This window comes from Rousettus aegyptiacus, unplaced genomic scaffold (assembly GCF_014176215.1).
Source record: "Rousettus aegyptiacus isolate mRouAeg1 unplaced genomic scaffold, mRouAeg1.p scaffold_m13_p_1, whole genome shotgun sequence".
Classification (NCBI taxonomy): Eukaryota; Metazoa; Chordata; class Mammalia; order Chiroptera; family Pteropodidae; genus Rousettus; species Rousettus aegyptiacus.
This window is the reverse complement of record NW_023416284.1, coordinates 6,965,191-6,993,044: the sequence shown is the minus strand read 5'-3', so window position 1 is coordinate 6,993,044 and position 27,854 is coordinate 6,965,191. Positions and strand designations below refer to the sequence as shown.

Here is a 27,854-nt window from a genome sequence, read left to right as displayed (position 1 = left end):
GAGCCAGAGCAGTGTTTCGAGCAGAGAAGTAACGTGAGCCGAGTTCTATTTCAAATCCGCATCAAGGTCACTCGGGCCGCTGCTCTGACACAAACATGGAGAGACGGGAGGAGGGCCCGAGTGAGGGGGCAGTAACCCGCCTCAGGGGGCAGTTGTGGTGGAGCGGGGAAAGTGGTCGGGTCTAGGCATGTGCACTGCAGGCAGGAACCGACAAGCTGGGTGCAGCAAGTGACGGTGGAGTCCAAGCTCATGCTCCGAGTTTGCGGCCTGGGAATCTGAAAGGATATGGCTGCCATCCACCAAGATGTAGAGGCCTCTGAAAGGGACAGGAGCCCAGGGGACAGGTGTGGAGGGCCAAGGAAACTGAGTATTCATGCCTGCAGCCATTACTGAGGGCCCGTCAAAAAAACAAGAAAGAAAGGTCGCAACCAAGTTCTGAGTAATGACCAGTCTGAGTAATGACTTTTTAAGTGAAAAATGAATGGTTTCAACTTACAGCGAAATCAGTAAAGAAATCACTCTAGACTTCCGGGTCCTTAACGATCAGTTAAGGCGCTGAGAGCATCTGATTCCTTCTAAGACCGAGAAGGAACCCACAGGCAGACTGCAATGGGAACTCCCCTTAAATAAAGTCAAGGTCATTTCAAAATACAGCTTGCAGAAGCATAGTAAACTGAGGAGAGCCCACAAAGGGTTTCCAACTAGTTTTATTTTAGTTTCCAATATTATCGGCAATGATACAGGAGTAATTCAGGCAAATACGTCACCTTAAATACATCAGAAAAAACTCGCTGTGTCAAGCGTGTCTTGCTCTCCGGCAAGTGAACATAAAAACAGAGAACAAAGTCAGCAGCATTAAATAAAAGTGTTTTCTGCCACGGCTCTTTCAGAAAGAGTCTCTCCCTCAGCGGTACACGTTGCGTTCTACTTATTGCATAAGAAGCTCAAAATTTCATTCATTGCCTGGGAGCTACATTCAAAAAAATTCATGTTCAGTTACTCTAAATGATTTTCCCCCCCAAAAGCACAAAATTCATTGGAATTGTGTGACACTGACTTCTCTGGCACACTGTGAGGTGGCCACCACCCAGGCCTGGTGAACTGCTCAGAAAGTCGCCCAACCGCATGCCAGCCCTGGCAAAGTCCACCATTTTGTTTCACAAAAGAGGGCAGACTGAGGGTCTGGAGAACCAGCAGGTACCGGGAGAGGATGCCCCTGCGCGGCCACCCACTAGTGAGCAGAGGCCACCAACTCACATCCCCCAGGCCGGAGAGCGGTGGATTCAATAGAGCAGGACAAATCCCGGCCCTGAGCCCCGCCTTTCTGGGAGAGGTGCTGCTGGGATCTAGCATGTTCTCTGACCTGCACTGCAAAGGTTGCCACCCAAAAGCTGCATGCCCCAGTTAACACTGGAGACAGGAACCTGCCCCCACTTCAACCAGTAACGATCCCTGAAATCAACCACAGGAAACAGTTCTGAAAGTCAACAGGAGGCCACATGGGTATCGGTCAGAGGCTTGAGAGATTGGGGAAGGTGGGAGGTCGGGTCCTGGGGTTCCCACATTGTCTCTTGGCCAACTGCAGCATCACTAGCACTAGAGGCTTAGTCCAAAGGACTGGTGGCCAAGGGCAGCTTGGGCCAAGGTGGGGGTGGGGATGTGTCTCAAGAGGCATTAACAAGGATGCAATCAAGCTAGTGGGGTGTGTTCTCAGAGCTCCCGAGCCCCTCAGAGAGGTCACGTGCAGGGCACAGTTCTGCATCAACTCCGCATTCTCCAGGCATCCTGAGTGGGGCCCACTCCTCTCAGCCTGCTGCCACGGTCCCCTTCCTTCCTCATCTTTCCTTCTACTACATCCTTTAACAATCTGGACCAAGCCATCCCTTTTTTACCAAGAATAAAACCAACCTACATAGGCCAAGGGCCGAAACTAGAACAAAGGACACAATGAAGAGAAGGGAGGGACCACCCTCGTCGTCATGGTAACAGCAGCCCCTCGGACACCACGCGCATAGGTCAGGGACACAACCCCTGCACACTAGCTCCCGAGCTCTTCTCACCGCTCCAGCTGCCTCTGCAGCATCTTTCCTCCCCCTCGGGGCTCAGGGCCCACCCGACCTAAAACCCAAGGTGTCTGTACTGAGCCCCCAGACGTGTCTGAAAGGCTCTGCGAATGGGACAAAGCAGGAAAGCTGAAGGACCAGACACACAAGCCATGAGACCTTCTGGGATGGAACCACTGCAGATACAACCTGGGAAGAAACCCAACCATCCCCGAAGGTGGCCCTCCGGCAGGTGTGCTGGGCACGAGGCGCGCACACGTGCTCGGGTCCGGATTCGTACTGGCCGCAGGGGGAGCTGCCTGCCTCACCCCCTGCTTCCGGCAGGCATTCCGCAGCGCTAGGAGACCCAAGGCCTTATTGAGCACTCAGATGACTATCGAGTGAACCTGACAAAGCAAAGAGAAGACTTAACTCCTCGGTACCACGCTGTCCACAGTTGTCGTTAGGGAAAAAAAAGTCTCCTTTAGGGACATGAGCCGAAAATCTTCCTGCAGGAGGGGGGAAAGTAACTAGTGTGGAAGGGCTCAAAACGGTACGAGACAGTGGGTGCTTTCATTCTCACGGCGGCGGCGGCGGACGGGAGCCGCACGTGGCCCTGGCGGAGGCCCCACGCGGCTGGCAGCGCCACCCCTCCTCCAGGCAGGCTCCGGCTCCCGGCTGCCCACTATCTGCTGGGCTGCAGGTACTGGTGCATGAACATGTTGAGTTCACTGTCCATCCAGCCCCCTTTATTCCTGCAAAGAAACGGTGATTTTTTTAGTAGTAATAGCTGATAAAGTGAGGCCTAAAAAGGTGAAACCACTTCCTACGGGCCGATGAAAGGCAGGATTTTCTGACCATCGGGCCGTGTCTGCTTTGCCGAGACCACCCAGCAGGAACTCAGTGTTCCCGCCTGCCCCACTTCAGGTTCACTGTCCCAGTGGCTGACAAGCAGCAGACACACACCCTCCCACACACACCCTGAGAGTTCCCAGGGGAGGAGCAGCGTCCCTAGAAAAATGTCTGCCTAGAGTGGTGGGCGGGAGGCATGTCGCAGTGGGGAAGGGGAAGTCCATTCATCTGCTGAGGGGGCTGGGGTGGTGTCCTCTGATGCAGCTCCCCCGGGGTGCTGACGTCAGGAGCGGGGGCAGGAAGCGCAGGGTCCCCACGTGCTGATGTTATCTCGGGCTGAGTGGGCCGAGAATTTTTGCAGAGTACTTTTACATTCAGCTCTGTGGCTGTGTCATGAAATCTTATTTCATTTTACAGATGAAAACAATGACACAGGAAAGAAAGCTCAGTGATTTGCCTGAACACGAGTGCCTGGACCAGAACCCAGGACTCCTGATCCTGATTCTTTAGATCAATACTCTCTCGAGCAAACCCTGAATTTCTACAGAGACCCCGTGCAGGATCTGGGTTCCAATCTGAGCTCTGCCAGTTGCTTGCACCGAACTAGCTTCCCTGGGATAAAAATGCTGACATGCCCCCCTCCCTGGGCCCAAAGGGAAGTGGAGTAAGATATGTACGGTGGGTCTAGCCCAGTATCCTCAACACACAGTAGACAATAAAGGATAATTAATATGCAGTGACAGAGGACACTGGAGCCAAACACACCCAGATTCTTCTACTTGTAGCTTGACCATTTACTGTGAGATTCCGAACAAGTTATTTAACCTCTGTAGGCCCCAATTTTCCTTTTTATAAAATGGAAATGATGATCAGCCCTGAAGGGTTGTTGAAGGTTGAGTGCAACACCTCGTGTCAAGTGCCTGAGATGCTGCGGTTAAGGAAAAGATGCCAGTGAGCTGTAACCTCACAGTCCCAAGCTGTTTTGTTTCTTTTGCAGCCACTACGGCCCTCACTGCAAGAGCCTGGAGGGCAGTGACTGCGTCTTACTTGGCACCTGCTGGGTGCCAAGTAAGACGCAGTCACTGCCCTCCAGGCTCTTGCAGTGAGGGCCGTGACTGCGTCTTACTTGGCACCCAGCAGGTGCTCAGCTGACTTTTAACACACGAGTGAGCTAAATCTCCACCAGAGAGGTTTGTGTCCACGCCCAAGACACAGACAAGCAGCGAAGCTCCCAACGCGCCTGCACCGCACACGAGCCAACCGCCTCCCACCGCCCAGGTCACGTTTACCTGAGCAACTTCGCTTTGCTCTGAAGTGAGTCGAGAACCTCAATTTTCTCGTTCATGGCAGCAATTTCCTGCTCCAGGTTCTCCCGGGTGACATCGACTTGCTGGCACAAATGAGCAAAAGTCCCAGACAGTTCCCTGAGAAGAGAGTTGGGACCAACCAGGTTATGTGGCTGTTTTGCAGAACACTGTTGGGAGCTAAATCCAACCCACCATGAGCAAAGCAGCAGCTGGGCCCATCTGTCACCTGCTGGTGGCTCTGCCTCACGCCGGTCCTTGTTTGGCAGAATCTCCCCCACCCCCTACTGAGACTACTCACATTACGACCCCCACGCACACTCGGCATCACCTGTGTGAGAACCAGGCAGAAAGCAGCACGCCCAAGTTTGGGCATAAGGGACCAGAACGCAGACCTTGGCTCTGCTGCTAATCAGCAGACAGGGGACAAGTGACTACTCTTAAACCTATTAGTCTCTATTTCTCCATTTTAAAAAAGCAGATGCCGAGGGTACAAAAGTCTGCTTCTAAAGGGTTGGAGAATTTGAAAAATTAGGTGCAAAATGCCTAGCAAAGGGCCCAGCTAGTACGTCATCCCTGTCCACCAGCTCAAGCGATCCATTCCCACCCGAGTATATATACCATGGAGAACGGGCTGCGACTTAGAACGACAAAGCTTCATCCACAATCCAAGCCCTTCAAGGCAACCTTTAAAAAGATCCTACAAGTAATGTCACTTGTCTACCCCATCCTCCTTCCTTGGGGGACCAGACACCCACTTGGTCCCAACCAAGGACATAGGTGTCCCTGGAGAGATGGCTCTCCCCATCCCTGGCCTCAAGGTAGCAATGCATAGCTCAAGGCCAGGGTCAGAAAATGCTCAGGACCCAGTGGTTCCCACACCGAGGTTAGAAGGAAACCCAGAGGGAAGTTCTGAACCGTGGGAGCCGGCGCTGGCCCCGCAGGACTGACAGGACACTCACTGCTGGACTTGGTGGCTGCAGTTGGAGCCAGTGTAGCTGATGATGAGCTGAAGCTTCTCACTGGCATATTCTACAAACTGGCGTTTGAAGGCCCTTTCCTTGGCCTTGGTGGTCCAGGTCAGCCGCTCGTAGACGTAAAGGAGGCCATAGAGCCCGAAGGAGAGGGCGATGAGGCGCCAGCCCACTGCCTTCCACACCTGCAGAGGCACAGCGGTCAGCGGCACAGCCCTCTGCCCCCCCACCGCCCAGCCTCCTGGCAAGTCCGGTCGCTGCCAGGACTTCTGCAAGGGCCCCATTCAATGAGCCTTTGTGTGTCGACTCAGAACACCACTTTCAACGTCTCTTCCAAGCCCACTGAGGCCAGAAGGCAGGGACTGTCTGTAGTTTAAAAATGAGGGAAATTTGTCTACAGCCAAGCTACCCTGAACAAGCCCGATCATGTCTGATCTCGGAAGCTCAGCAGGGTCAGGCCCGGTTAGTATTTGGAGAGACCACCTAGGAAGACCGTGTGCTGTAGGCGAAAAAAATTTTAAAAATAAGGGATTGTAAGATGACAAGATCCTTGTAATCTGTGAGGTCAACCAGGAGTTGCTTCACTTTAAATAAAAAAAAAAAAAAAAAAAAGAGGGAAATTTAATGTTTCCACTAGTGTTTGTGCACGTTGCTTATGAGAAGTGAGAGATGAGGGTATTGGGGCCGGAAACGCAGATTCAGGCACAGGCTTCCTCAAGATAAATGTAACGATGACGCTGACAAGGTGAATTCCACACAGTGGTCCCCAGCGGATGGCTTCCTTTGGTCTGGTTTGTAATATTTTACTTCAAGGCAGTGTGGCTACATCCACACAGCCCTGGACTTGGAGCCAGAAATCGAGGTTCTAGTGCTGCCTGCCATCGTGGCTGTGTGACCTTGGATGAGTTTCTGTACACCCATTTCCTCACAAAACCAGCATAACAGCCTCCGCCCAATTCACAAGGTTTAGGTAAAGTGAGATATCGTAAAAGGTTACATGATCATCAACTGTCAGCATTTGACCTCTGCTAGGTCACCTCTATGAAAGAACCTTCTGCAGACAGGGAGAGAGAGAGGGGCCTTGGCTCTGTCTACCCCGAGTCTCACAGGCTGAGAATGCAGAGCCTGACAGTTTGGTTACAGATACAGCCTGTCAGCGCTCTACGAGTCAAATGTCCATGATAGAATTTGCCCACGTCATCAAGAAAACTCAAGGTATAAGTTATTCTGGCTGAAATCTATTTTAGGTCGGGACATGGGGAACACCTTAGTTATCAAGAAAGACAGTCTGTAATTCCAAGAGGGTAGAAAAGAAAAGGCCATAAAACCAAGCGATGGAAAGACAAGGGTTCAAGGCCCCAGCCTGCCCTCTTTTGTCTTAAACCATTAAAAGTTTTACTCTCGGTTCACGCCCACCTCTCTAGAACCCAAGTTTGTCAATTTCTCAGGTCACTTCCCTACCCAATATGTAGTATAGGCCCTACAGGGGAAAGCACATGGCCTTGGAGTCAAATGGGGCACAAGCTCAAATCCTCTGTGTGAATCTTTGCCAGCCAACTACAGACTTTCCTCGCCTATAAAATAGAAATGGTCCTATCTAAATGTCATGTTAGTTGAGCAAGACTCAAGTCAATAAATACATCAAATGGCTAAGGCTGCGAACGCTGTGCCCACTGCGAAATGCTGAGGCAACACAGGGACGATCCCCAGAGCTGTGCCCCTCAGTCCCCACCCACCTGTCCTCCCCAACCCCCGCCCAAGCTGGGCTTGTCACTGACCACTCCTCCAACAACGAGAATGCCCATGGAGGTCCTAGACGTCAGGGAAGCCAGGCCAGTGACCATGGAAACCATGAGCTCTTCTTGGGTGAGGGAGCCCTGAGGCAGGGGTGGCATGCTGGGGTTGGCTGGTGTCAGAGGGACAGGACGCTGAACCTGAGGAGATAAACGAGAAGGGTAAGAAGAATGGGGCTCATTCAATGGAACCCTCGGCAATCCTCAAGGCTGAGGGGTCTGGATCAGGGACAGAGGTGGCTCTTCAATTTGCAAAAGGCAAAAAGGGAGAAAATGAGCTTCACAAGTTGCAGAGGATTTAAGTTCCATGATGACCTGCCAGCTCAAAGGTGGGCATCATGGGAAACCCCAACGTGTGACAGCGGCCCCCATGGAATGCTTCAGCATAATTCCCCAAAGTGTGGGATATGTGCCAAGAACAGTATGAGCTATAATTCAAGTAGTAAACAGCCAAGAGGTGTAAAATAAAAATGTTAAAAAAGCAGCACATAGGTAGATGTTTTATAGACCATCTACGTTTGATAGTTATATATAATGACAATTACTTCATAGCACTTAATGTAATTTAATAGTACTAATAGTCTAATAGTTACTTTAATGTGTTACAAAAAAATACAGCTAGTATTTATAATTTCACTAATATTAGTGCTTAGGATAAAGCTAGGTTGATTTATGGCAGAAACCTTGACCGTGGCCTACTGTGGGTGGCACATGTGCCCCAGCTGTTGACCTTGAGGAATCCCTTCCAGAACAGTTCGTGTGTCTGGAGGCAGGGCGCAGGCCACCCCCTGCGCTGCCCACGGGTGAGGGACTTTGCTTGCCTGGTCGTTGTAGCCCATCAAGGCCCGGCGGCTATTCTTGGGGCCCAGGAACCTATTGACGAGCATGGTCCACCCAAGAGAAAAATGGAACTCAATGTCCTCCTGAAAGTCAGCACACAGCTTGTCACAGTTCAGGTCGTAGCTAAGGGAGAAGCACTGCCGAGGGACCAGCACGTCCATCTGACTCCGCACAGACGCAGGAAGGAGGGGTTTCAAGCCGTCTGTCGGGAAGAGAAATGAGAAAGTTCATGAGCTCCGCCAAGTGCCACGCCAGTGCCACACCTCATGGCAGGGCCAAGCCAGCTACGGCCAGGGACGCTGATGGCTCTGCCTTGAAACCAGACAAGTGGACTGTGGGGCAGGGAACAGCTGCAGTCGGGGCAGCAGGCCAGCTCTCCCAGGTAAGCAGACCCAGGCTCCATCCCTGCTAACACTTATGGCTCATGTGGATTAAGGAGCAGGCCAAACTTTCAGCCTGTGACAGTCCTGTGGTAACACAGGACAGCTCCGGAGCCTAAATGTGGAATGAACTTCATGACGTATACCTAGAGCTTGAAGGTTATCAAGCTGACTCATCGTAAGAGTCGAAGATAAGAAAAGGTCACTCTTTCTGTGGCAAGGCCTCCAAAGCTGAGCTCTGAGCAGCCCAGAGCCCAGGTCCCGAGTTCCCCTGCGGCGCTGACCTATCATCTCCTGCTGCATGGTCTGCAGAGAGCTGGTGATGGCTGTGGAGCAGCGGTCGGACATATTTCGGCCCAGTCCTTCCTCTATATGGCGGTGCAGTTCCTGCAACCAGAAGACGGAGCTAAGAGAAGGAGCACCCTCAGTCAGGAGTCCCTTCTGGGAAGTCAAGGACAAGGAGATCTGAGGCTGGCCAGCCCGTGCCCACCAGGTGACCATGGAAAGCTGAGTGAGGCCTGGGTCTCATCTTCCTGGCCGAGGGGCCCTGACACGGACCAGCAGGAGCTTAATCACCGCCTATGGTGCCACTCAGTGGCCACAAGGAACGAATGCGGGCCCCGCACAGAGCGCCTGCTACTTAGTGACTCACGTTCTTGTAAACCTTGAGGACTACTGGAGAAGGGTGGAAGTCCATCTGGTACTCGTCCACCAGCACAGAGAGGCGCCTGATCTCCTCGGCCATCGCCGTCGACACCTACGGAAGGAAGCGCACTGCTGAGCATCATGGGAGAATGCGGTTCCAATCTGCAGCACTGGGCCTATGTCTCAGACCCTGACAGCCTGAGTCTCCTTCCCCGCAAACAGCGGTTTCCTCAGCTCACCCATGGCATTAAAGCTCTTGAGGTAGAAGGGACGTAAAAGACTGGCTGACCAAAGGCTCATCTAAGATCTGGAGAAGGGAGTCTAGAGGAAAGAAACTTGCCCGGGGTCATAAAACGGAACAGCGAACCCAGGGGAGACTCTGCGTTCTTGCGTCAGGGCCCCAGTTTCCCCCCGGAAGGCTGCGCAGCCCCCTAGATGAGGCTGCTTTTTCACTTTGCCAGTACGCTAGACTCTACTGAGTCCGAATCTCCCCAAAGTGCCTCCTCCCCGTTTCTCACCTGCCTTTCGACTTCTTCCGTAATCTGCTTAATTCGCAGTTTGTAATCTTGTGCCAAGAGCTCCAGCTGTTTGTCAATAAATCTCAGCCTTTCTTGCCGTTCCTCACGCGTTTCCAGGCAGTAAACCCTGAGAGAAGGTGCTGCTTATAAGACCCAGGTCCCCGCTGGACTAAGCGGGGCAGCAAGAGGGGACGCCAGGCCTGTGGGGCCCCAGTGTGACCCTGGCCACGGCGAGGCCAGGGGGCCTTGGCAGTTCATGCACACGCCCAGAGGTATGCTCCTCCCCTCCCCGGGGATGAGGGGGAGATGGCGCCCACCGCTCGCTCTCAGGTCTCCCGTTTGGAAGATGAGAGGGTGACTGCAGGGAGGGCGACTGCGAGGAGGGTGACTTCAGAGGTTTAGAACAAACTTTACCAATTAACATAAAAAAAATGCTCACTATCACTAGTGATCAGGGAAACGAAAGAGGTCATACTCTTCACCAAGAAGCCTGGCAAAAGGGGTTCCCAAGGGGTCGGCTACGCCAGGAACCCATGGAGAGGGCTTCCTTCTGTATGTTGCACATCGTGATGGAAGCAGCCCTGGTCTATGAAGCTGCTACCCCTGCAGTGGGTGGGAGGGGGGTGTCCCGCTCTACAAAGAAAGAGGCAGCCCCCTCCTGACCTCCTCCCTTCAGGACCTGGACTTCGGGTGTCTGTGCCTCTTCTCCAGGAGCGTTTACGGGGTGGGTGGGTGTGTCCGGCCTCCAGTAACTATTTCTCCTTTCTTTGCCTTCCTATCTATTGACTTCTTGATTGCCAACCTGCCTCATCCAGAGATTGCTATGGTTTCTGTTCCCTAACTATGAAAGGAGCTCAGAACCCCAACAATCCTCTCCTTTCACCACCTTTTTTTGGGGTAGATGAAAGGGACTGAAACTGGGGGCGAGGGAGGGTAGGAAGCACATCAACAAAGAGGAAACCATAAAGCTGAGGGGGAAAAAAAAGGAAGCCTGGCAAAAATCCCCACGACTCGCGCGCTGGTGAGAGCTGGGGAAATGGGAGTTCCAGCACATACTGCTGGTGGGACCGCGGATGGGTTTAGGCATGTCAGAAAGCAGCAAAGAATACTAGATCACACTGGAAATGCATGTGCCCCAAAATGGGACAATTCCGCCTCCAGGGATTAATACCAGAAAGACTCGTACAAATGTATGGGAGGAGACACGTGAAATGGGATCCACTGCAGGAGGGTTTGCTATAGATAAAAAGCAAAATCTGAAAATCAATGGGAAAATGAGGTCTAGTCATAACAGAATACTCGACAGTAGTTAATAGTCATAAACACGCATCAGCAAAGATAAGGGCAAAAACAACGCAGAGTGGAAAGAAAAGCCTGGTGCCGGAACACACGGTAGGGCGCCGTGTCTGCACACTTAAAGCGCACACCACGCAGCCCTGCATGTCCTTCAGGACTTATGTAGAAAGGACGAGTACACACCAAACTCCTGATCACGGCTGCCTCTAAGGAGCAGGCAGGGCGACACCAGAACTAGGGGCTGACGAATCAAATGCATTTTTTTTTCTTTTTTATTTTAACTTAAAAGATAAAGCAAACACTGTCAATTCTGCGTGGTGGAAGTGAGATGTTTATATCTTATTCTCTGTACTTTCCTATATTTTACTATCTCCCCCCAAAAGTTACTTAAAAAAAAAAAAAAAAAAAAGTGTTCTGCTTCCGGCTCTGAGGACGGCTGCAGTACTCAGGGCAGCACTGGCCCGAGGCCTTCAACATGACCCTGAGGGGCACAGGCCCAATGGGACGGACACCCAACAGCCCGGCCACCAGGCTGCTCCATGTGGATCTACTGAGCATGGCCTGGCGGCTGAGGAAAAGGACCTGCATGGGAACCCAGACACTCGACTCTGCCAGTGGGACAATGCATGTTGGGGCCCCGTCTCCAGGCAGGGAGGGCGACCACCTCCCAGCGCTGCCCGCCACCTGTCCGAGGTCCCAGGCTCTTACCGCTGCTCCTGAGCCGCGATGTGCAGAGAGTCCATGATGAGGCGGACCGCCTCTGCAATCTGCTTGGCCCGGACGGTGTGCTGCTCAAATTTGGTCTTTACCGCAGACTGGGAGATGCACTCCTGGAACAGGTAAGAGGCGTGTGTTGAGGGAGGCCACCAGTCAAGGACCAGGCTCCAGCTTTTACTGATGAGGGACATGGCCTGTGACAAGTGGGGAGGCCCAGAATCACCAGATACTAGAATCAAGGGACTTACCTCAAATCTCCTCTCAAAATTCTGAAACTCAAGCATCCTCACTTGAAAGCCTTCTGCAAGAGCGCCCCCTAGGAGAATCGCACAGCATTAGCCCAGAAATCACTTTGGCAGCAGAGGAAAATGGTGAAAACTCACAAAGCCAAGCTGACTGGACACTTGGCTAAACTCTGGCCACGAAGCAAAGAGCTGCTCACTCGAGGCTCTTTTCACCACCTCAGTCTCAGAACTACTTTCTACCAGCTGACTTAACACGAGACCAAACGTCTCAACCAGGGAAAGGAGGAAATTTGTTCCATAGTCACCTCCTTCGGGCATGCCCTGGGCCTTCTGGATCCTGGCGTTAAGCGCCTCCTTGGCAGACACAAAGAAGATGCGGTCTCCAGCCTGGCCTCGATCCACCACGTCCAGCTCATCCACCAGGAAGCTGGTACAACGCTCCATGTGCTGCCGCCGCACCTGGAGCCCAAGCAGATGGGTGTATGTGACCACGTGGAGCGGATGGGCCGATGGGAGCCAACAGCCCACAACTATCTCTTTTCCAAAAAACAAGCAATATAGTCACGCAGTTCAGCATTCAAAAGGTACAAACATACACAGTGAACCATCTCTCACCACCTCTGTTCTCTGGATACTAAACTCCTTAGAACTAATATGGTCATGAGAGTTTCTTGGGGTATGGCCTGCCAAATATATTTTATGCATATATAAGCATTAATGCTAAAACATGTCCCAAACTGCCTCTTGTTAGAACCTATACAGTGTCACTTTGGTGCCCTAGAAAGGAAGGAACTGGGGGTTTGAGAAAACTAAACCTGAGCTCTGTGCTGACAAGCCAAGTCCTCCAGGACCTTGCTTAAGAAATGGATGGGTACCGCCACCCAATCCTGTCCAGTGCTGAAGGCTTAGGGTTCTACTGCCAGAATTTAAAAATGGTAACAGCCTCTCGTGGACACACCTGCCACATGCCAGGCGCTTTTCTCAACACTGAGAGTTTATCCTCGTTATAACTATTACATCCATCTCACCAGTGAAGAATTTGCCAGAAGAGTTAAGGAATATACCAAAGTCACACTGCTCAATGTTAGCCTGGCTGACTGCACACTTTATCATCTCACATTACCAATCCATTACTCCTTTTTCTTTCATTTCACACATGAACCAATTATTCTTCATTCCTCTTTTAAGCTTCTTAGATGTCTTCCTAAAGCTGAGCCTATTCTGTGATGATTGATTCTTTACGAACCGAACTGAGCACTGGCCCGAAACAAGAGTGCAGCTCATGTGGAGGGGATGCTTTTTGGACTGGGTGAAAACTTCTGGAGTGGAGGGATCCAGGAGAGTGAATGGAGAAGTGAAAGGAATGTATTTAAAGCTACAGAAGACGCCACAGTGACCCTAGGGACACCTGGGAAATCTTTGGCGATGAAATTCCTTCAGCAGTCACGGCTAGAGGCCTGGCTGTGCACAAAGGCACCCTGGGTAGATACACGGGATGATGGTCCCCAAATTGCTGAATAAAGAGGCACCGACCTCCTCCATGTACTCGGGCTCCGAGGCAGATGCATCCCAGCGGTTGTTCAGGATGAAGATGTTGGGGCGGGACAGGCGCTCGCTCACCTTGTGGAAGAATTGCTTTTCCTGGAGGAGAGGAAAGACCTCAGTGGAGGAGGGGCAGAGCCAGCCAAGGCCCTGGGAATGCAGGAGCAGGTGGAGGAGGGGTTACCGTCTGCATCAGCGTGGACTCCGAGTTGGCCACCAGCACGAACACATCAGCGTCCAGGCAAAATTTGTCAATCCAGCTGTCCAGCTCTGTCGTGACGTCGATCCCAGGGCTAGAGGTGACAGTAGTAAACCAATATCAGGCACACAGACTGCTTCACCAAAAGCAGTAATGCATACATAAAGCGACGACAAGGCCCAGGGGATACTGGCCTGGATGATCCAGAAATGGGACACTTGGTGCCCTCTTTGGACCTCCTAAAGAGGCACCTTCCCTCTTACCTGTCCATTAGCACGAGGTCATCCTTCAGCAGTGGGCACTTGGAGTTGGGCCACATCACACTCACCAGGCTGCCAGCATGCAGCTGCTCATCCTGGTGGAGGGCGTGGGCCAGCTGGTTCACAGTCTGGGGAGAAAAGAAAGAAAGAAAGGTAAAGAAAGCTCAGGGCTGAGGACGAGTCACCAGCCACAGTTCCTGTGCTGCCTGGCATGGCGCAGTGGCCTGAGACTGCTGCCCGGTCTGCTACCCCTTTTCCTTCATTTAACGCATAAAAAATCCAGAGCTGGGAGTTGCCGATAACAACCAATTATTCCTCATTCTTCTTTTAAGCTTCTTTCTTGGATATTGTCCTAAAGCTGAGAGTGCTCTGCATTGTCTTTGTGAACCGAAATGAGCAACTGGCCCCACACAAGAATGCGACTGGCTCTCAGAAAGGTAAACGCGCAGCCCCTGGCGGCTGTCAGAACCGCAGAGCAGATGCGGGCGCGTACTCTCTTTACTGCAAAGAGAAGAGTGAGACGTCTGCCTGGCAGTACACAAGGGACTGAGCGCTCCTGACTCCCGGTGCTCCAGGTTTAGAACCTCCTCCACGACAGCTAGGCTGGAACAGGGCTTCCCACATCCGCCACCAGGCACTGCCCTCTCCTGAGAGGGGCCATTAGTCCTCTCGCAACGGACGCACTGGTGCCCAGGAATGAAAGGCCGGGCAGCACGCTGCACCCTGCGTGGTCCCCACCACGGTCCCTGCCATAGCACCCTCACCTTGATGCTTCTCTTCTCTTCTGAGCCCTCCGTGAGGAGGAAGGCCTCGTGGCCATCTGTGCCCTCTACGCGCAGGAAGCAGTTGGTGGTATGGCCGATCCCAGAGGGCAGAACTTTGTCCCAGAGCATGGCATTGATCACGGTGCTCTTCCCATTGCTCGTCCTATGAAATATCAGCTGTCAATGACCTCACCAAAATCTGCATTTTGGGCTTTTACGACCAAGTTACCAACCTAGCAGTCCAAAGTCTTGTTCTCGACAATGCCCAGACAGGCAGGGTGGGTGCTCTGAGTTTATGAAAATGGGTGGACAAACACCTCTGGCCTGGGCATGTGACGTGCTCCTGGTTCTCAATATAAACCAACTTGCAAGGGGCTCGCACGGTGCAGGGCCCGTACGCTGACACTTAAGCTGTCCTTAAACAGACCTGCCACCAGCCGTAAGCCTCTCAGCAGCACTTACGGAGACCCCCTGAAGGAGACTCACTCCTTCTACTTAAAACCCCAGGGGTGTCATCCTCAGTCTAAGTGACCTCAACTGAATGACCCTCGAGTCCCTGGTTCCCACAAAAGCCCTATTTTGCTGCTCTTCCCCCACCATGCTGCACCGCGTACACGAAGCCCCACTTCATCCGTCCCAGCTGGTCACTGGCAACGAGAGACTGCGGCACTCCTGCCTCTCATGCCCGCTTTCTCCATTCCGGTGCCTGAAAACAGCTCCATCCAGCAGACTCGCCTGCTCTGGCCGCTCGGTGGAGGTGAGGACCACACCTCTGAGGTGAAGATAAAGAAATGACAGCCCAGAGGAGCAGAGGGCCACACCGGAGGTCACCTGAGGCAGGACTCCTCAGGCTTCAGCTGTGCGTCACACCCAACCTGTCTGGGTGCCTTTTCTTTCCACGAATGGGATTTTATTATTTTTTAAGATGCTGTGGTATTATAAAATATTTGGTCCCTGTCCCTAGTTCCTGGCACAGAGCTCCTAAAACCCTTGGAATTTCCTGAATGATGGGAATGTTTTGTCATTCACAAGGAGCCCCATTTGAGCAAACCTGTTTATGCTAATAAGGTGACCCGGAGTGGGCTCCCTGGATAGTCTCATGGTGGGCTGGGTACCAAAAAGATCAAGTGGTTAGAGAGTGGGGGCCTTCAGCCCCACCCACCCACCTCTGGGAAGAAGGAGAAGGCTCCAAATTAAGCCCCATAAAAACTTGAGCAATGAGATCTGAGGAGCTTTAGGAGTGAAGAAGGCATCCACACACCTGAAGAGGGTGCATCCCATTCCCTGGGGCAGGAGCTCCTGCACTCGGGACCTCCCCCGACCTCGCCCCATGCGCCTCTGCATCTGACAGTTCATCTGTGTCCTGTATAGCAATGCCCTTTATAATGAACGGGTAAGCAAAAGTAAACGTATCCCCGAGCTACGTGAGCCGCTCTAGCAAATTAATCAAACTTGAGGCAGGGGTCCTGGGAGCCTCCGATTTATAGCCAGTTTGTCAGAAGCATAGGTTTCCAAACAGCGTCTAAAGTGGGGGCAGTGTTGTGGGACTGAGTGAGCCCTTACCTTGGGATCAGACCCTATGCCCAGGTAGACAGTGTCAGAACTGAGTTCAATTTGTAGGACACCTGTCAGTGTCTGCTGAGAACTAGAGAACTGCTAAGTGGCATGACGAACATTCCAGAGAGGCCTACAGAACCTCAAAGTGTAACAAGGAGATCTAATGGCTAAAACTATAAAACTCTTAGAAGAAAAAAGGGAAATGCTTTATGACTCTGGATTTGGCAATTTCTTGGATATGACACCAAGAAGTATAGACAACGAAGGTATAAATAGATAAACTGGGCTGTGTCAAAATTAAAAACTTCTGTTTTAAAGAACAAAGTCATCAGAGTAAAAAGGCAAACCACAATGAGAGAAAATATTTACAAATCATATATCTCGTAAGGGGTAAGTATCCAGAATACACAAAGAACTACAAATGGACAACAACGAAAAAAACCAATCCTATTTAAAAATGGAGAAAGGACTTAAAAAGGCATCTCCCCAAAGAAAATATATAAATGACCAACCAGCACAAGATGCTCATCATCACTATCATTAGGGAAATGGGAAACAAAACCACAGTGAGGCACTGCCTCACGACCATTAGCTTAGCTGCAAAAAAACAAGAACTGAGAGGGTGTGGAGAAACTGGAACCCTGCACGCCGGGTAGAGATACGGACTGGTGCGGCCGCTGTGAAAAACACAGTGGTTTCTCCAAAATTAAAAACAGAATTACCATGTGATCCAGCAATTCCATTTCTAGGTATAGACCCAAAATAAATGAAAGTAGGGCCTCAGAAAGATATTTGTACACCCATGTTCACAGTGGCACTCACTATTCACAATAACCAAAAAGTGGAGGCGACCCAAGTGTCCGTCATAGATGAATGGATAAACAAGATGCAGTAGATACACACACTGGAATATTACTCAGCCTTAAAAAGGAAGGGAATTCTCACACACGCAACTGAACCTTGAGGACATCGTGCTAAGTGAAATAAGCCAGTCACAAAAAGACAAATACTGTATGATTCAACTTATATGAGGTCCCCGGGCTAAAAGTAAAAATTAAAAAAGAGGAACACCTTGGGGTGCTCAGACTGTCACCTTTACTAAGTGCCTCCCGCCCCGCTTTCCTCACGCCCAGTCAAGAAGAAAGAAGGTGCGAGAGCTTCGAGGACTCACCGGCCAAAAAAGGCTACTTTCATGTGCCGCCGGGCCAGCACCTCACTGATGCCTCTTACTTTGGACAGGTAACCTTTGACGTCCAGAACCTGTTCTTCTGTTGTAACAGGGTCCAGTTCTGCATTCCTGTAGGTGTCTGGAGGTGGAGATTGAAATAGGTCAATATCTGGTCTAAGGAGTTCCAGTCACAGGTTTGGAAGGGACAGAGTTCACCACCAAGGCTCCTGTCAGCCCAGACTCCCAGCTCTGGGGCGGGAGAGCAGCGGTCAAGGACATGACTTGACTCTCAAGAGAAAGACAGCCTGGGTTGCAGGCCAAGCAGAAGCATGCCCATTCTCACCCCATTCTAGCTTTGTAACCTCAGGCAAATGAACCTTTCTGGGTCTTCGGTTCTTCACCCTTAAAGTGGAGATAACAGTACCAACCTCGTATAACCATCGCAAGGATTAAATGAATTAAAAACAAAAGTGCTACAAATGGTGGCTGCTGCATGACGAATATGCAAACGTTAACTGCCGTCATTTACTTTTTTGTTTTTTACTTAACAAAATTCTCACTACATGCCAGGCGCCGATCACTTCTCAAGCACGGTGTCCTTTACCAGACACGGAGTTAGTAAATGGCCGGGCCCGGGCCAGGCGGTCTGGCTGCGCGGTCCCTGTGCATCTCCCTGCAGCCCTTTCCGACCGGGCCCCGCCTCCTACTCCAGCAGGCCTCTTGCCACCCTGCTGCCTCGCAGTCCACCTCTCCGCGTTCCCTCAGGTGCCATGCTGCCTCATCGCTCTGGGCGTTTTGCTCAATGCTGCCCTCGACCCCACTCTGGAGAACGAATGCTCAGCCTTGGGGCGCTCTGGCTCATTCCCACTTAGCCTCAGGTCCAGCGTGGACTGCACGGCACCAAGGAAGCCTTTGCGATCTCCCCCACCCCCCAAACTTGAGTCAGGTGCCCTTGCCCGTGTTCCCGAAAGCACTCTGTACTTCTCCAGTCTCAATCTCGGCACTTACCTACTACCCAAAGTGTAACCGTCCGGCTTATCTGTCTGCATCATCTACCTACCACGCGAGGGCCAAACTGTCTGATCCCAGCACCCAGCGCTCAGCAGGAGCACCAAGTTAGCCAAGTGAACAGACCCTGGGATCACTGCGTCGTTTTTTCCCCAGTGCCCTTGATAGGCATACGGATAACAAATTATGACAGACGGGAGCAACTGAGCAAGATCTTGCTCCTATCCCATCTAGTACCTGCACGAGGAAGGTGCACCAGCTGGCTGGAGGGCGGACAGGAGTTCGGCCCCTCACCACACTCCTGCTACAATGGACTAAATGCTTCTATCCCCCCACGTGATGCACATGGTATGATGCCATAGGGACGCAGGGCCTTCGGGAGGTCACGATGGTGGAGTCTTCACGACTGGGATTAGTGCCCTTATAAAAGAGACCTGGGAGAGCTAGCCGGCCCCTTCCGCCATGTGGTTACAAGTCAGGTTAGAGAAAAGTCAGCAGTCTAGGCAGTCAGCCCTCACCAGACACCAAGCCCACTGATGCCGTGACCTTATTCCCAGCCTCCAGAACTGCGAGAAAGACGTTTCTGTTGTTTACAAGCCACCAGTCTGTGGTACTTCTATTATAGCAGCCCAAACAGACTAAGACACTTATGAACCACTGGGCTGACGGGCCTCACCCTGAGAACATTCCCACAGCAACCGGAGCACAAGTGACACTTCAGAGACTGCCCAGTGAGTTTCCTCTACAGCTGGTGCCATGACAGGAAGTGACTAAACCAACAAGGTCTCGCCATGTCCACTGGTCACTCTGCCTCAGACCCATCAACATTCCTCCCTTAGATGGGCATGCAGGCCTCACCCTTGGAATGCACCTCAGAGAAAGCTGGCTCTCAACTGTGTGGCTGGCTACATGTAAAAGAAACAGCCAGCAGGTCAACACAGTCTCAGTCCCGAGGCAGTAACCACCCCGCCCCCCTTCCGCCAGGGCAATCCCAAACACATCAACCCTCCAGCTCTCTCTCTTCCAGCCCAATAGCAGAGGCCTCATATTTTCACAAAAAGAGAAATCAAAACACCCATTCCAGATGCCATCACATAAACACCTTCATTACGTACTTGTCTGTCTCCAGTACCATCTGTGTAAGTGACTCAGAGGGTTAGTGTGGGTTCAGAGAGAACAGTGGCCTGGTCTGCCCTGTCCCTGTAAGCCCAGTGCCAGGCACACCAGAGCTACTGCTAAATGAGTAATGAACTGGAATAATTTCAACCACTCATCTTATACCTTTAAAATTGGGGTTTTAAAATTTAACAAATATTTAGGGAATACATTCTCTTCCAAGCATCGTGCTAAGGGCAGGGCACGGCCAGTCCTTTCTCAGGATGCAGAATGGGTGGTTTACACACAACAGAAACGTACTGCTCATAGCTCTGGTGGCTGGAAGCCTCGGATGGTGGTGCCGGCCTGGCCGGGTGAGGGCCCTCCTCCAGCTCACAGACGTCGCGCTGTATCCTCAGCTGGTGGAAGGAGGCTAGAGTGCTTCCTGGGGTCTCTTTTATAAGAACATAAATCTCATCCATGAGGGCTCCACCCTCATCACCTAATCACTTCCCAGAGGCCAACCCCCAACATCGGCACATTGGGACTTAGGGTTCCACCATGTGAATTTGGGGGGACACAGACGTTCAGACCATAGCACTGGACATATTCCCCTCTTTTTAAGTAGCAGTATGACATGTAAACCATCCAGAAGCCAAGCCACTCTAGTGGAAAGCAGAGTGCGGAGAGGGGTGTACCCTGGGACAATTCCGCTGTACTTCCAGGGTTCTGCAGACTAGAATTTGAAAACCCCTGGTCTCACCTGAGCCCCTTGGTTCATAAATGAGGAAACAAAGGGCAGATAAGACTCAGCTACTGGGTCTTTCCTGACGATCCCAGGACCTGGAGCTAGGGTGTGCCCTCTATAGAGGGAGACTGAGAAAGCCAGTGGCTGGAGCTGGCACTCAGACCGAGCAGGACCCAGGGGACCAGTCCTTCTCTACTTATAGAGCAGGGACAACAGGTCGGGCTCAAATTAGTAACTAATGGAAAAGGTGCCGCTGATGCAAGTTTCCTATTCATAGTCCTGTCTAAAAATATCAGAGCGAGGACACCCTGGTCAGGAACAACCAACACCGAGACGGGGCCCAGTATTAAGGCGGCCAGAACCGGGTCAAGGAAAACACCCGAGCTCTGAAGTCAGAGACACCTGGGTAAAGTTCCCCTGTGTCACTTACAAAGTATCGAACAACTCTTAAAACCTCAATCTGCTTGTGTTTTAGACGGGGGTAAGATTCACCTACGCCTTGAGATTAAAGGAAATGAAATACATAGAATTCTTAAATGACAGGTCCCTTGTTTTCCTGGTGAATCTCCCTGGAGCCCAACTCCACATGATTCCAAGAGCAAAGCACTGCTGAAGGTAACAACCCATCTGAGTATGAGCTCCCCAAGAGCAGGGCTGTACCTGTCCGCCCTCAAATCCTGCCACATAAATACCGAAAGTGACAGGGGTCGATCTGGCTCAGCAGGTTACCTAACTCACCTTCAAGGAAGGTGGCACTCTCTTGGATGTAGGCCCCCAGCTGCTCAAAAATGCCATTGATCTTCTTCTTGGCAGTGACAAAGTGCTTGAGTGGGGAAGCATTCACCTCAGCCATGTGTCTCTTATCCTTCTTGACTGTGACAATGGAGTTGCATCGAGAGAAGAACAGGGACATTGCGCTGCAAGAGAAGACAGCATAAGTGAACCCAGAAACACCGAGCTCAGGACATTCTGCCAGGGCAGGGTGCAGCAGGGGAACTGGGACCAGCCTTCTGGTCCACCGAGAACATGGGGCCCTCCAGGACTAGATCAGGGGCAGTGAGATAAGAACCAGCATCTCAAGAGCAGGAGAGGACCTCTCAGGACACTTAGGCCAATCTCCTCGTCACACAGCATAGGCGATCAGACCCTGGAGCCAGGGCCCCAGGCTCAGGCCTAGCGCTGGATGTGCCTTGCCCGTTGAACTGTGACAGGCCCTGCCTTCCCCACCACAGAGAGAGGGGGAAGAATCACGAGGTAACAAACAGAGAAGCCCTCTGTTGTGTCTGAGGCAGAAAAGCATAACGGAAATCTCATTTCCTATCACCCACCTGAGAAAAAGCGCTAAATATTAAAAACGGTGAAAAGCCAAGTGACAGTCAAGGTCAGTGACTCCCAACACCCTCCAGTGGCCACTCTGCTGTCCAGGTCCCAAAGGCCCTAATTCCTAACAGGTTTTGGTTTCCAAAATTTGAGTGCGTAGGGGGATGATTCTCAAATAGTCTACAATTTACTTAAAAATATTTATTGGTCTCCCTCATTATCAATATACGCACAGCAGGAAATGTGGAAACTAAAGGTAAAAAAAAAAAAAAATCCATAAGCCCAATGTGAACAAAAAAGGGAATGTGTAGTAACTGACAAGCTCAGTGACTGAGAGCAAGCTCACAGGACAATCTGGTGATAAATTCCTAACTGGGCGGGTCAAGATGGGCAGTCACGCCTCAGATCTATAAATTCCTTAGTAAAAGCTTACTCTTTGCCTTAACCTTTTGTTCTTGGGAATCTACCTTAAGGCACCTTTGAAATGCCAGAGTAATCCTTTTCCAGACCCTGAGCAGGCATAACCGCCTTCTTGAGCACGTGATTTCCTTGTCCATGTACCATCTGCATTCGCTGTAAGTTAACTATTCTGTATTCACCGATGTTAAAGCATGTATCTCTCCATTTTACTTTTTATCAGACATTTCCCGGCGTTGTTTTCCCTGCCTCTTTAATCGATCATCACTGGACGTCACATAATCGTCCTTATATTCCCTCTTCATTCCAAATGCATAGAAAGAACTGCAAAACCGCCACTCTCCACAGCATGTTCTCAGTCAGCATTTTCTCAGTCTTGCTTCCAGGCATGTCCTCAGTTTGGCTCAAATAAACTCTAATAAACTTATAAAATTTTTCTGTAAGTACAGAAGTTCTTACATCGACATCACCAACCCATAACAAGTAGTTAACATTTACCATCACAGCCATTGCTGTGTGGGTAGGTTTCTTGCTCTCAGTCACACACACACTTTCGCGGCCTATTTTTTTCACATAGCAGTAACATGTTAGGGGTCGCAAGACTTGACTCCAAAGTCCTTGAGATTTTTTGGTCAAAGTCAAAAGGGGCAGAGAAATACTGGAGAAGATGGCACCCAAATGTGGCTGAGAATCTCTGGTCCTAGAAGTGCACCGCACCTCAGAGAGATACCACCACGCGCAGAGCTACTCCTCCAGCAGAGCCCTCGGATCCTGGGAAGTCAGAGGAAAAAGGCCCCTCCCAGAATGAGCTGCAGTGTGCCTGCGCCAAGCTCCACCCTCCCCAACGCCCAGCAAATTCCGGTCTGCCATTCCCTCTCAGGCAGCCCTAATCACAGCATCATCAGCTCTCCACCCTACCAAGCTCTCTCCATCTGAGAAAGGAGAAGGCGTGGCTCATGAGTAAGCATGTATGAGAAACTTTCAAAAGCGCAGCAAAGGGTATTGAACAAATTCTTGAGAAGCAGAAAGAACATCTAGAAAAAGTAAACTTGGCATAATAATTGAAAACGTGCTCTTAGAAACTAACCATCTCAAAGAGTGGGCAGAAAGACAGAGAGACCCACAGGGAAATGAGAATCCACAAATTGGTCATTGTTTGCCTAGACCCACAAATTATTTTGCAATTTTAATGATATCTGGACGCAAAGTGATTGTGCGTCCATTTCTACCTTCCTCCTCAGTAAAACACCGTAACTGAGTGAAATTTTCTTACCAGGGAGGCCACATGTCAAGGACTTAAATAAAAAAGACAGCAGAGCTCTGAGAAGGGACACTAAGAAGGAGGGACACTGGCTCCTCCAAAGCAGAATGCACTGAAATCAGGCTTACAATGGCCCTAACACTCTTAGAGAAATAGCGGACGCATGCAAGCAGAAGAGGAAGGCCACCAAAAGGAGAAAAGGGGTCTGAGATGGGGTGTGATGTAGTTCTGTAGATGACAAGATTCTGGAAGGGGACGGAGCTGGGTTCAAAAAGTACCTGTACTATTCCTGGGCTGTATAAGCTTGAGCAAGTTATTTAACGGCACAGCCTTGGTTTCCTTGTGTGGACAACAAACGTGATACCACGTGGACCATGAGAAGACTGAGGATGTCATATTACAAACTCGAAGGTACTTTTAGGTGTTATAAAGCGACAACAAACTCCACCAGCAAGATCACAACACCCAGTCTCCACCAACACACCCACAAACTCCCCCACCCGCTGCCATGAGGATGGAGTAGACAGGTCTGCTCAGGGGTGAGGATCAACAGTGCCCGGTCCAAGAAGTGACTTGCTTGAAAGCAGCAAGTTTCCCTGAGATCAGCTGGGCTTTTAGAAGCAAGTGCTCTCAAGTTCTGGCCATTGTTTGCAAGCCCAAGGATATGAAACCAAAAGCATTAGTGTTCAGTAAATGCAGGATTCAAAGGCATGCACGCGAGTAAAAGCTCAGTGGTCAACATTACAAGGCCTGCTGGGACTTCGGCTTATCCAGGAGCTGACCCGCTCTCACTATTCCCCAACGTGCAGCTGCATGCCCCAAACCTCTCATGTGGAACCTCTCACACAGAACCTCCAAGGCCTCCAACCTCTCCGATTTCTTTGGCTATTAATTCCCAAGCTGAGATTCCATGCTTGTGCCATACATGCTGCTTTCAGTCTGGAACTCTTTTCTTTTTCCCATTTGACTCCTACTGTCATTCTGACCCAACTCTAGTGCCACCCCCTCCATGAAGCCTTCCCTGATGTCTCCATGGTGGACATACAACCTCATCAGATTTTGGGTTTTTGTTTTTTGTTTTTGTTTTCACCACATTCTATCTCCTTGTCTGGCCTATGAGCTTCTAGAAAGCCAGTCTCTGACACAGAGCAGTGACCTATTTCCATTTCTACTTTCCTCCTCCACAAACGTGAGACATGGTTTGAGTTAGTAAATGCCTCTTAAGGGAAGAGTACCTTCTTACCCTCCCATCCCTGAAATAATCTACTTCTTTCTTGAAAAGCAGCTTTTGACTAAGCTTCTCTTTTAGTATTTAGAGCTCAGTAAGTCAAGAACTGAACAAACATTTTCAGATTACAGGATTTAATCCTTCCAAAGAGCAAGCTGGACGTACTTGGTGCGTAAATGGACCAAAGTTGCAAAATACACCCATACAAGCCAAGATAAGGCACCCACTATCTTGGGGCTTCGCCTGCTGGCTTCCTAGCCTTCCAGAGTAGTGGGAGGCAGCTGGGTTCCTGTTCCTCCTCTGGAAAACCCTGATAGTCCCCACTTTACCGCAACATTCACCGCAGGCACATGGGGCAGGTCGCCCAAACATAGCTGGGCCAGAGTCCAGCTCCAATATCAGCAGTACACTAAGCGGCATGTTTTGAGCCGAGTGCTGCAACGTACTCTTGAAAGTCATGGTTTCAGACAGTTTATGGTAGCATTTCCCAAACTGTGGTCCACAGCACTCCAGTACACCCAGTTTTACATGTAAAATCAATTTTTAAAACACTGTATGCTATAATCCCTCTCCATTTGGGTACAGTAAAGGCATGGGGAAGCACGGCCTGTTGCAAAGACATTAATTTCACTGTACTTAACGCAGCCTTCACAAATTTGTCTGAAGAACCTCTTCTAAGTTTTTATAATCCTGAGGATCATATTTGGAGAAAAGCCTCATTCATCCTGGTAGGCTCCCATTTCAACCCCCAAAAATTGCTGTGCACACAGTAATAACAAATATTAAACTAAGACCAGAACCAAACCCAATGCTAAACTGAAACTATTAGCATTCCAAGGTAATCAAAAGCTTTGCATCAATCCAGGCTATTAGTTAAGGAGTATTAGGTGTCTTGGGTATAGGGAGAGCAGTAGCAAAATTCCCTGCAAGGTGTTTGGATCCCAAGCACAGTCCCTGAATCCACACTACCTCCTTACCCAGGTTTATGCAGAGCAACTCCTAGCAGTGAAAATAAAATGAATCCACGGATCGTCTGCGGCCACAACTGGAACAGAGAGGCTGAGAAATTGAAACAAAAGAGTATGTAGGGTAAAGGGGACAGAGCAGACTCTCAGAAGAGCTGATAATGAGCCAATCTCTGCTGGGCAGAGAGCGGGGAGGGTGGAGCCAGCACAACAGAAAACGAACAAGGGAGATAGAGATTAATTCTTCAGGGAGCCCAGAGATCCCATCTACTTTCTGAACTGTAAACCTTTAAACAGGCTCTCTCAGCAACCAGTGAAATTCTCCATGGAAGTAGGAAGGAGATCACTTTTTAACACAGGTTGGAAAATGCCAGTTCTGCACAAAGATGACCCCGTCCAAGAGACTTGCCACTGGATGGTTAACAGAGCACACCCCTTTCCACTCAACCCAGATCCAGAGTGCCAGACGCCACAGCCACCACTTACTTTTTGGATGGTGAGACACCTTCACAGGGTGGGCATCATGGACATCGCTGGAGGCAAAAAGATGAAAAGATTTTGAGTTCTCTTCTGTCCTGTCTTAGGTTGAAGTTGGCTACTGATTGTGCTGACTCCACCAATTCCAACTTTGGAAAGATAAAGGAACATGTCAACAGGCAGCAAAAAAAAAAAAAAAAAGCATGCAAAACATGTCTAATCAAGTATAAAGCCAAACAAACTCATCCCTGAGGGAAGCTTACTCATTGAGGTTCACAGTGATATGTTAAGTGCCTTGAAGAAAAACACAACACAGGTGTGGGGCCAATCCTGGGTGTGCACAGACACGTGTTCAGTCACATGCTGGTCAGTCATGTGCTGTTAAGAAAGAGGGGACCCAGTAAGGCAAATCCACATGGGTGAGAGGACGGAGCAGGACAAGGACTGGGCTTCAGATCTATGCAACTAAGGACTACAGATGAGAAGACAGGGATGAGAAAGAAGTGGAATTTACTGAAAGCCATGCATGCCGAATGTTGTAAAAGATCTTAATTCTCAATTCTATGGTGCAAAGAGAGGCTTGGAATACTTAAGATTTGGAGGCTAGTTAAGGGGCAAAGCTGAGAACTGAGATATCACCTCCCTTTGACTCCACAGCTCACTTGTTTTCAATTATGTGGAGCAGCTTTACTCCAGCCTAAGGGGTGGGAAAGGCGATAAACAGAGAGCTTTCTGGGAGGAGGAAAAGACGGAAGATAAGAGAAATTAAAGAAATAGGGCAATGAAGGACTGCAAGAGAAGGGAGTAGGCGGCTTTGGCTTCATGCAAACAGCTAATTATTTGGCATTTGTGTGCCTTCTCAGTGTGCACTAGGCGCTGCAGTTAGGGATGGGTAAAAAAAAAAAAGAAAAAAAAAAAAGTAAGTTCCTGCTCTCAAGGGGCTTACCCTCCTGTTTGAAGTCAAAAAAGTAAATAGACGCCTGTACCAGAGTATAATAAGTGCCCAACGTGGGGGACATCAGGGCAGGGCGCTACAGTCATGAACGTGGTCCCTTATCATGTAGTGAGTAAATGCTGGCTAATATAAAGGGCTGGATAAGGAATGGAGAAAGGGCAGGGGGTGAAATGTGCCGGCCGTGAAGCCTGGGAAGGCGGGGGCGACAAGGAGTCTCAGGGGTTCCCCAGCCCGGGTCCCGCCCTCTCCTCTCAGGGCCAGAGGGCCGGGCCGGCGTCGCGGTCAGAGCGTGGGGACGCCCGCCGGCCTGGATTCAGAGCCCGGGGGACCCAGCATTCCACCGGCCTACTCCAGGCTGCTCAGGATTCAGCAGGCTGTGCCGGGCCGGTCCCCACCACCACGGCTCGCTCGCCCTCTCACCTTCACCTTCCCGGCCTCGCGGCGGCCATGATAGCCCCAACGTCACCAGCGAGCGCCACCGAGAAGAGAGGCGGGAGGAGGAGGGAGGATGACCGCGTCACCAGCCGCCGCAGTTTTGCTGCTCTGGCCTGGGTGAGTCGATGGACGCCGACCTCAGCTGGTTGGACCTACCACTCCTTACAGGTCAGGGTCCGCCTGCTGAACGCCTGGAAAGGCGTCTCAGCGCGCTCCTTCACGGCGCGGACGTCCCAGGCCGATGACGTAAGCATCTGCGCTTCTGCTGCATCCTGGGGGCTGTAGTTCCGCCGGGCGCAGGGTTGGAGTGGGCGGGGCCTCGAGCTGTCAAGGGGCAAAGAAAACAAGGGCGTATATTAGATAACCGTTCCCGCTCTTCCCTTTTGTGTCTCAGAGCCTGCCCTCAAGGCCTCTGCCAGCTCTGGAATCCAAGCCTGCGTTTTGTAATTTTAGAGAAAAGCTCTCAAGAGGAAGCGTGGGCCGGCTGCCCTTCAATTGACTTTGAGGAAGTAAGGATAGCAACGACAGTCTTTGAGCTGGTATTTAACATACCTCATTTTATTTAACCTTCACAACAGTCCCAGGAGGCTAAGAGAGATCACCCCAGCTCACATATGGCAGATCACTGGGCCTCATTATGTGCCAGGCACTAGCATACAGCAGTTAAGAGATCTGATAGCCACAGCAAGGAAGGCCCCAAGCCTACGGCTTTCCAGCTCAGCGTCCACCAGCCACATGCGGCCTCGGATCCCCTAGTGCAAAAAGAGATGCACTGTAAGACTTAGTACCAAAAAAGAACGTAAAGATCTCATTAATATTTTTGTTTTGATTACGTGTTAAAGTGATAAT

The 27,854-nt window shown here is 50.7% G+C and overlaps 2 protein-coding genes across 9 annotated transcripts; one reads left to right on the top strand and one right to left on the bottom strand.

The window, feature by feature from the left end:
* Window positions 1-689: 689 nt before the first annotated feature.
* MFN2 (mitofusin 2) lies at window positions 690-27,129 on the bottom strand. 8 transcript variants are annotated; one of them, XM_016149430.2, is made up of 21 exons: window positions 26,991-27,120; window positions 25,879-25,993; window positions 25,625-25,764; window positions 25,151-25,232; window positions 20,686-20,864; window positions 17,100-17,235; window positions 14,372-14,534; window positions 13,611-13,735; window positions 13,333-13,441; window positions 13,140-13,247; window positions 11,912-12,065; window positions 11,610-11,677; window positions 11,353-11,474; window positions 9,349-9,475; window positions 8,838-8,942; window positions 8,470-8,572; window positions 7,787-8,007; window positions 6,951-7,106; window positions 5,161-5,357; window positions 4,184-4,318; window positions 690-2,797 (listed from the first exon to the last, which is right to left on the bottom strand). In XM_016149430.2, the coding sequence occupies exons 5-21, from the start codon at window positions 20,858-20,860 to the stop codon at window positions 2,728-2,730; spliced, it is 2,274 nt and encodes a 757-aa protein (XP_016004916.1). In that variant the 5' UTR covers window positions 20,861-20,864; window positions 25,151-25,232; window positions 25,625-25,764; window positions 25,879-25,993; window positions 26,991-27,120; the 3' UTR covers window positions 690-2,727. The 8 variants fall into 8 exon arrangements, with proteins under 8 accessions (XP_016004916.1, XP_016004920.1, XP_016004914.1 ...); XM_016149434.2 differs by having other exon boundaries at window positions 25,625-25,671; XM_016149428.2 differs by lacking the exon at window positions 25,151-25,232.
* On the top strand, window positions 26,052-27,854 carry LOC118609373. The gene is made up of 2 exons (XM_036228792.1): window positions 26,052-27,251; window positions 27,400-27,854. The coding sequence occupies exons 1-2, from the start codon at window positions 26,718-26,720 to the stop codon at window positions 27,502-27,504; spliced, it is 639 nt and encodes a 212-aa protein (XP_036084685.1). The 5' UTR covers window positions 26,052-26,717; the 3' UTR covers window positions 27,505-27,854.

Excerpts from the sequence above, each read along its gene's own strand:
- LOC118609373 (XM_036228792.1), top strand. The coding sequence starts at position 26,718 with ATGGAGAAAGGGCAGGGGGTGAAATGTGCCGGCCGTGAAGCCTGGGAA. Across the intron at positions 27,252-27,399 it reads GGACGTCCCAGGCCGATGAC|AGCCTGCCCTCAAGGCCTCT; the intron begins GTAAGCATCTGC and ends TTTGTGTCTCAG.
- MFN2 (XM_016149431.2), bottom strand. The coding sequence starts at position 20,860 with ATGTCCCTGTTCTTCTCTCGATGCAACTCCATTGTCACAGTCAAGAAG. Across the intron at positions 13,248-13,332 it reads AGTCCACGCTGATGCAGACG|GAAAAGCAATTCTTCCACAA; the intron begins GTAACCCCTCCT and ends CCTCTCCTCCAG. Across the intron at positions 8,943-9,348 it reads CGGAAGAAGTCGAAAGGCAG|GTGTCGACGGCGATGGCCGA; the intron begins GTGAGAAACGGG and ends TTCCTTCCGTAG.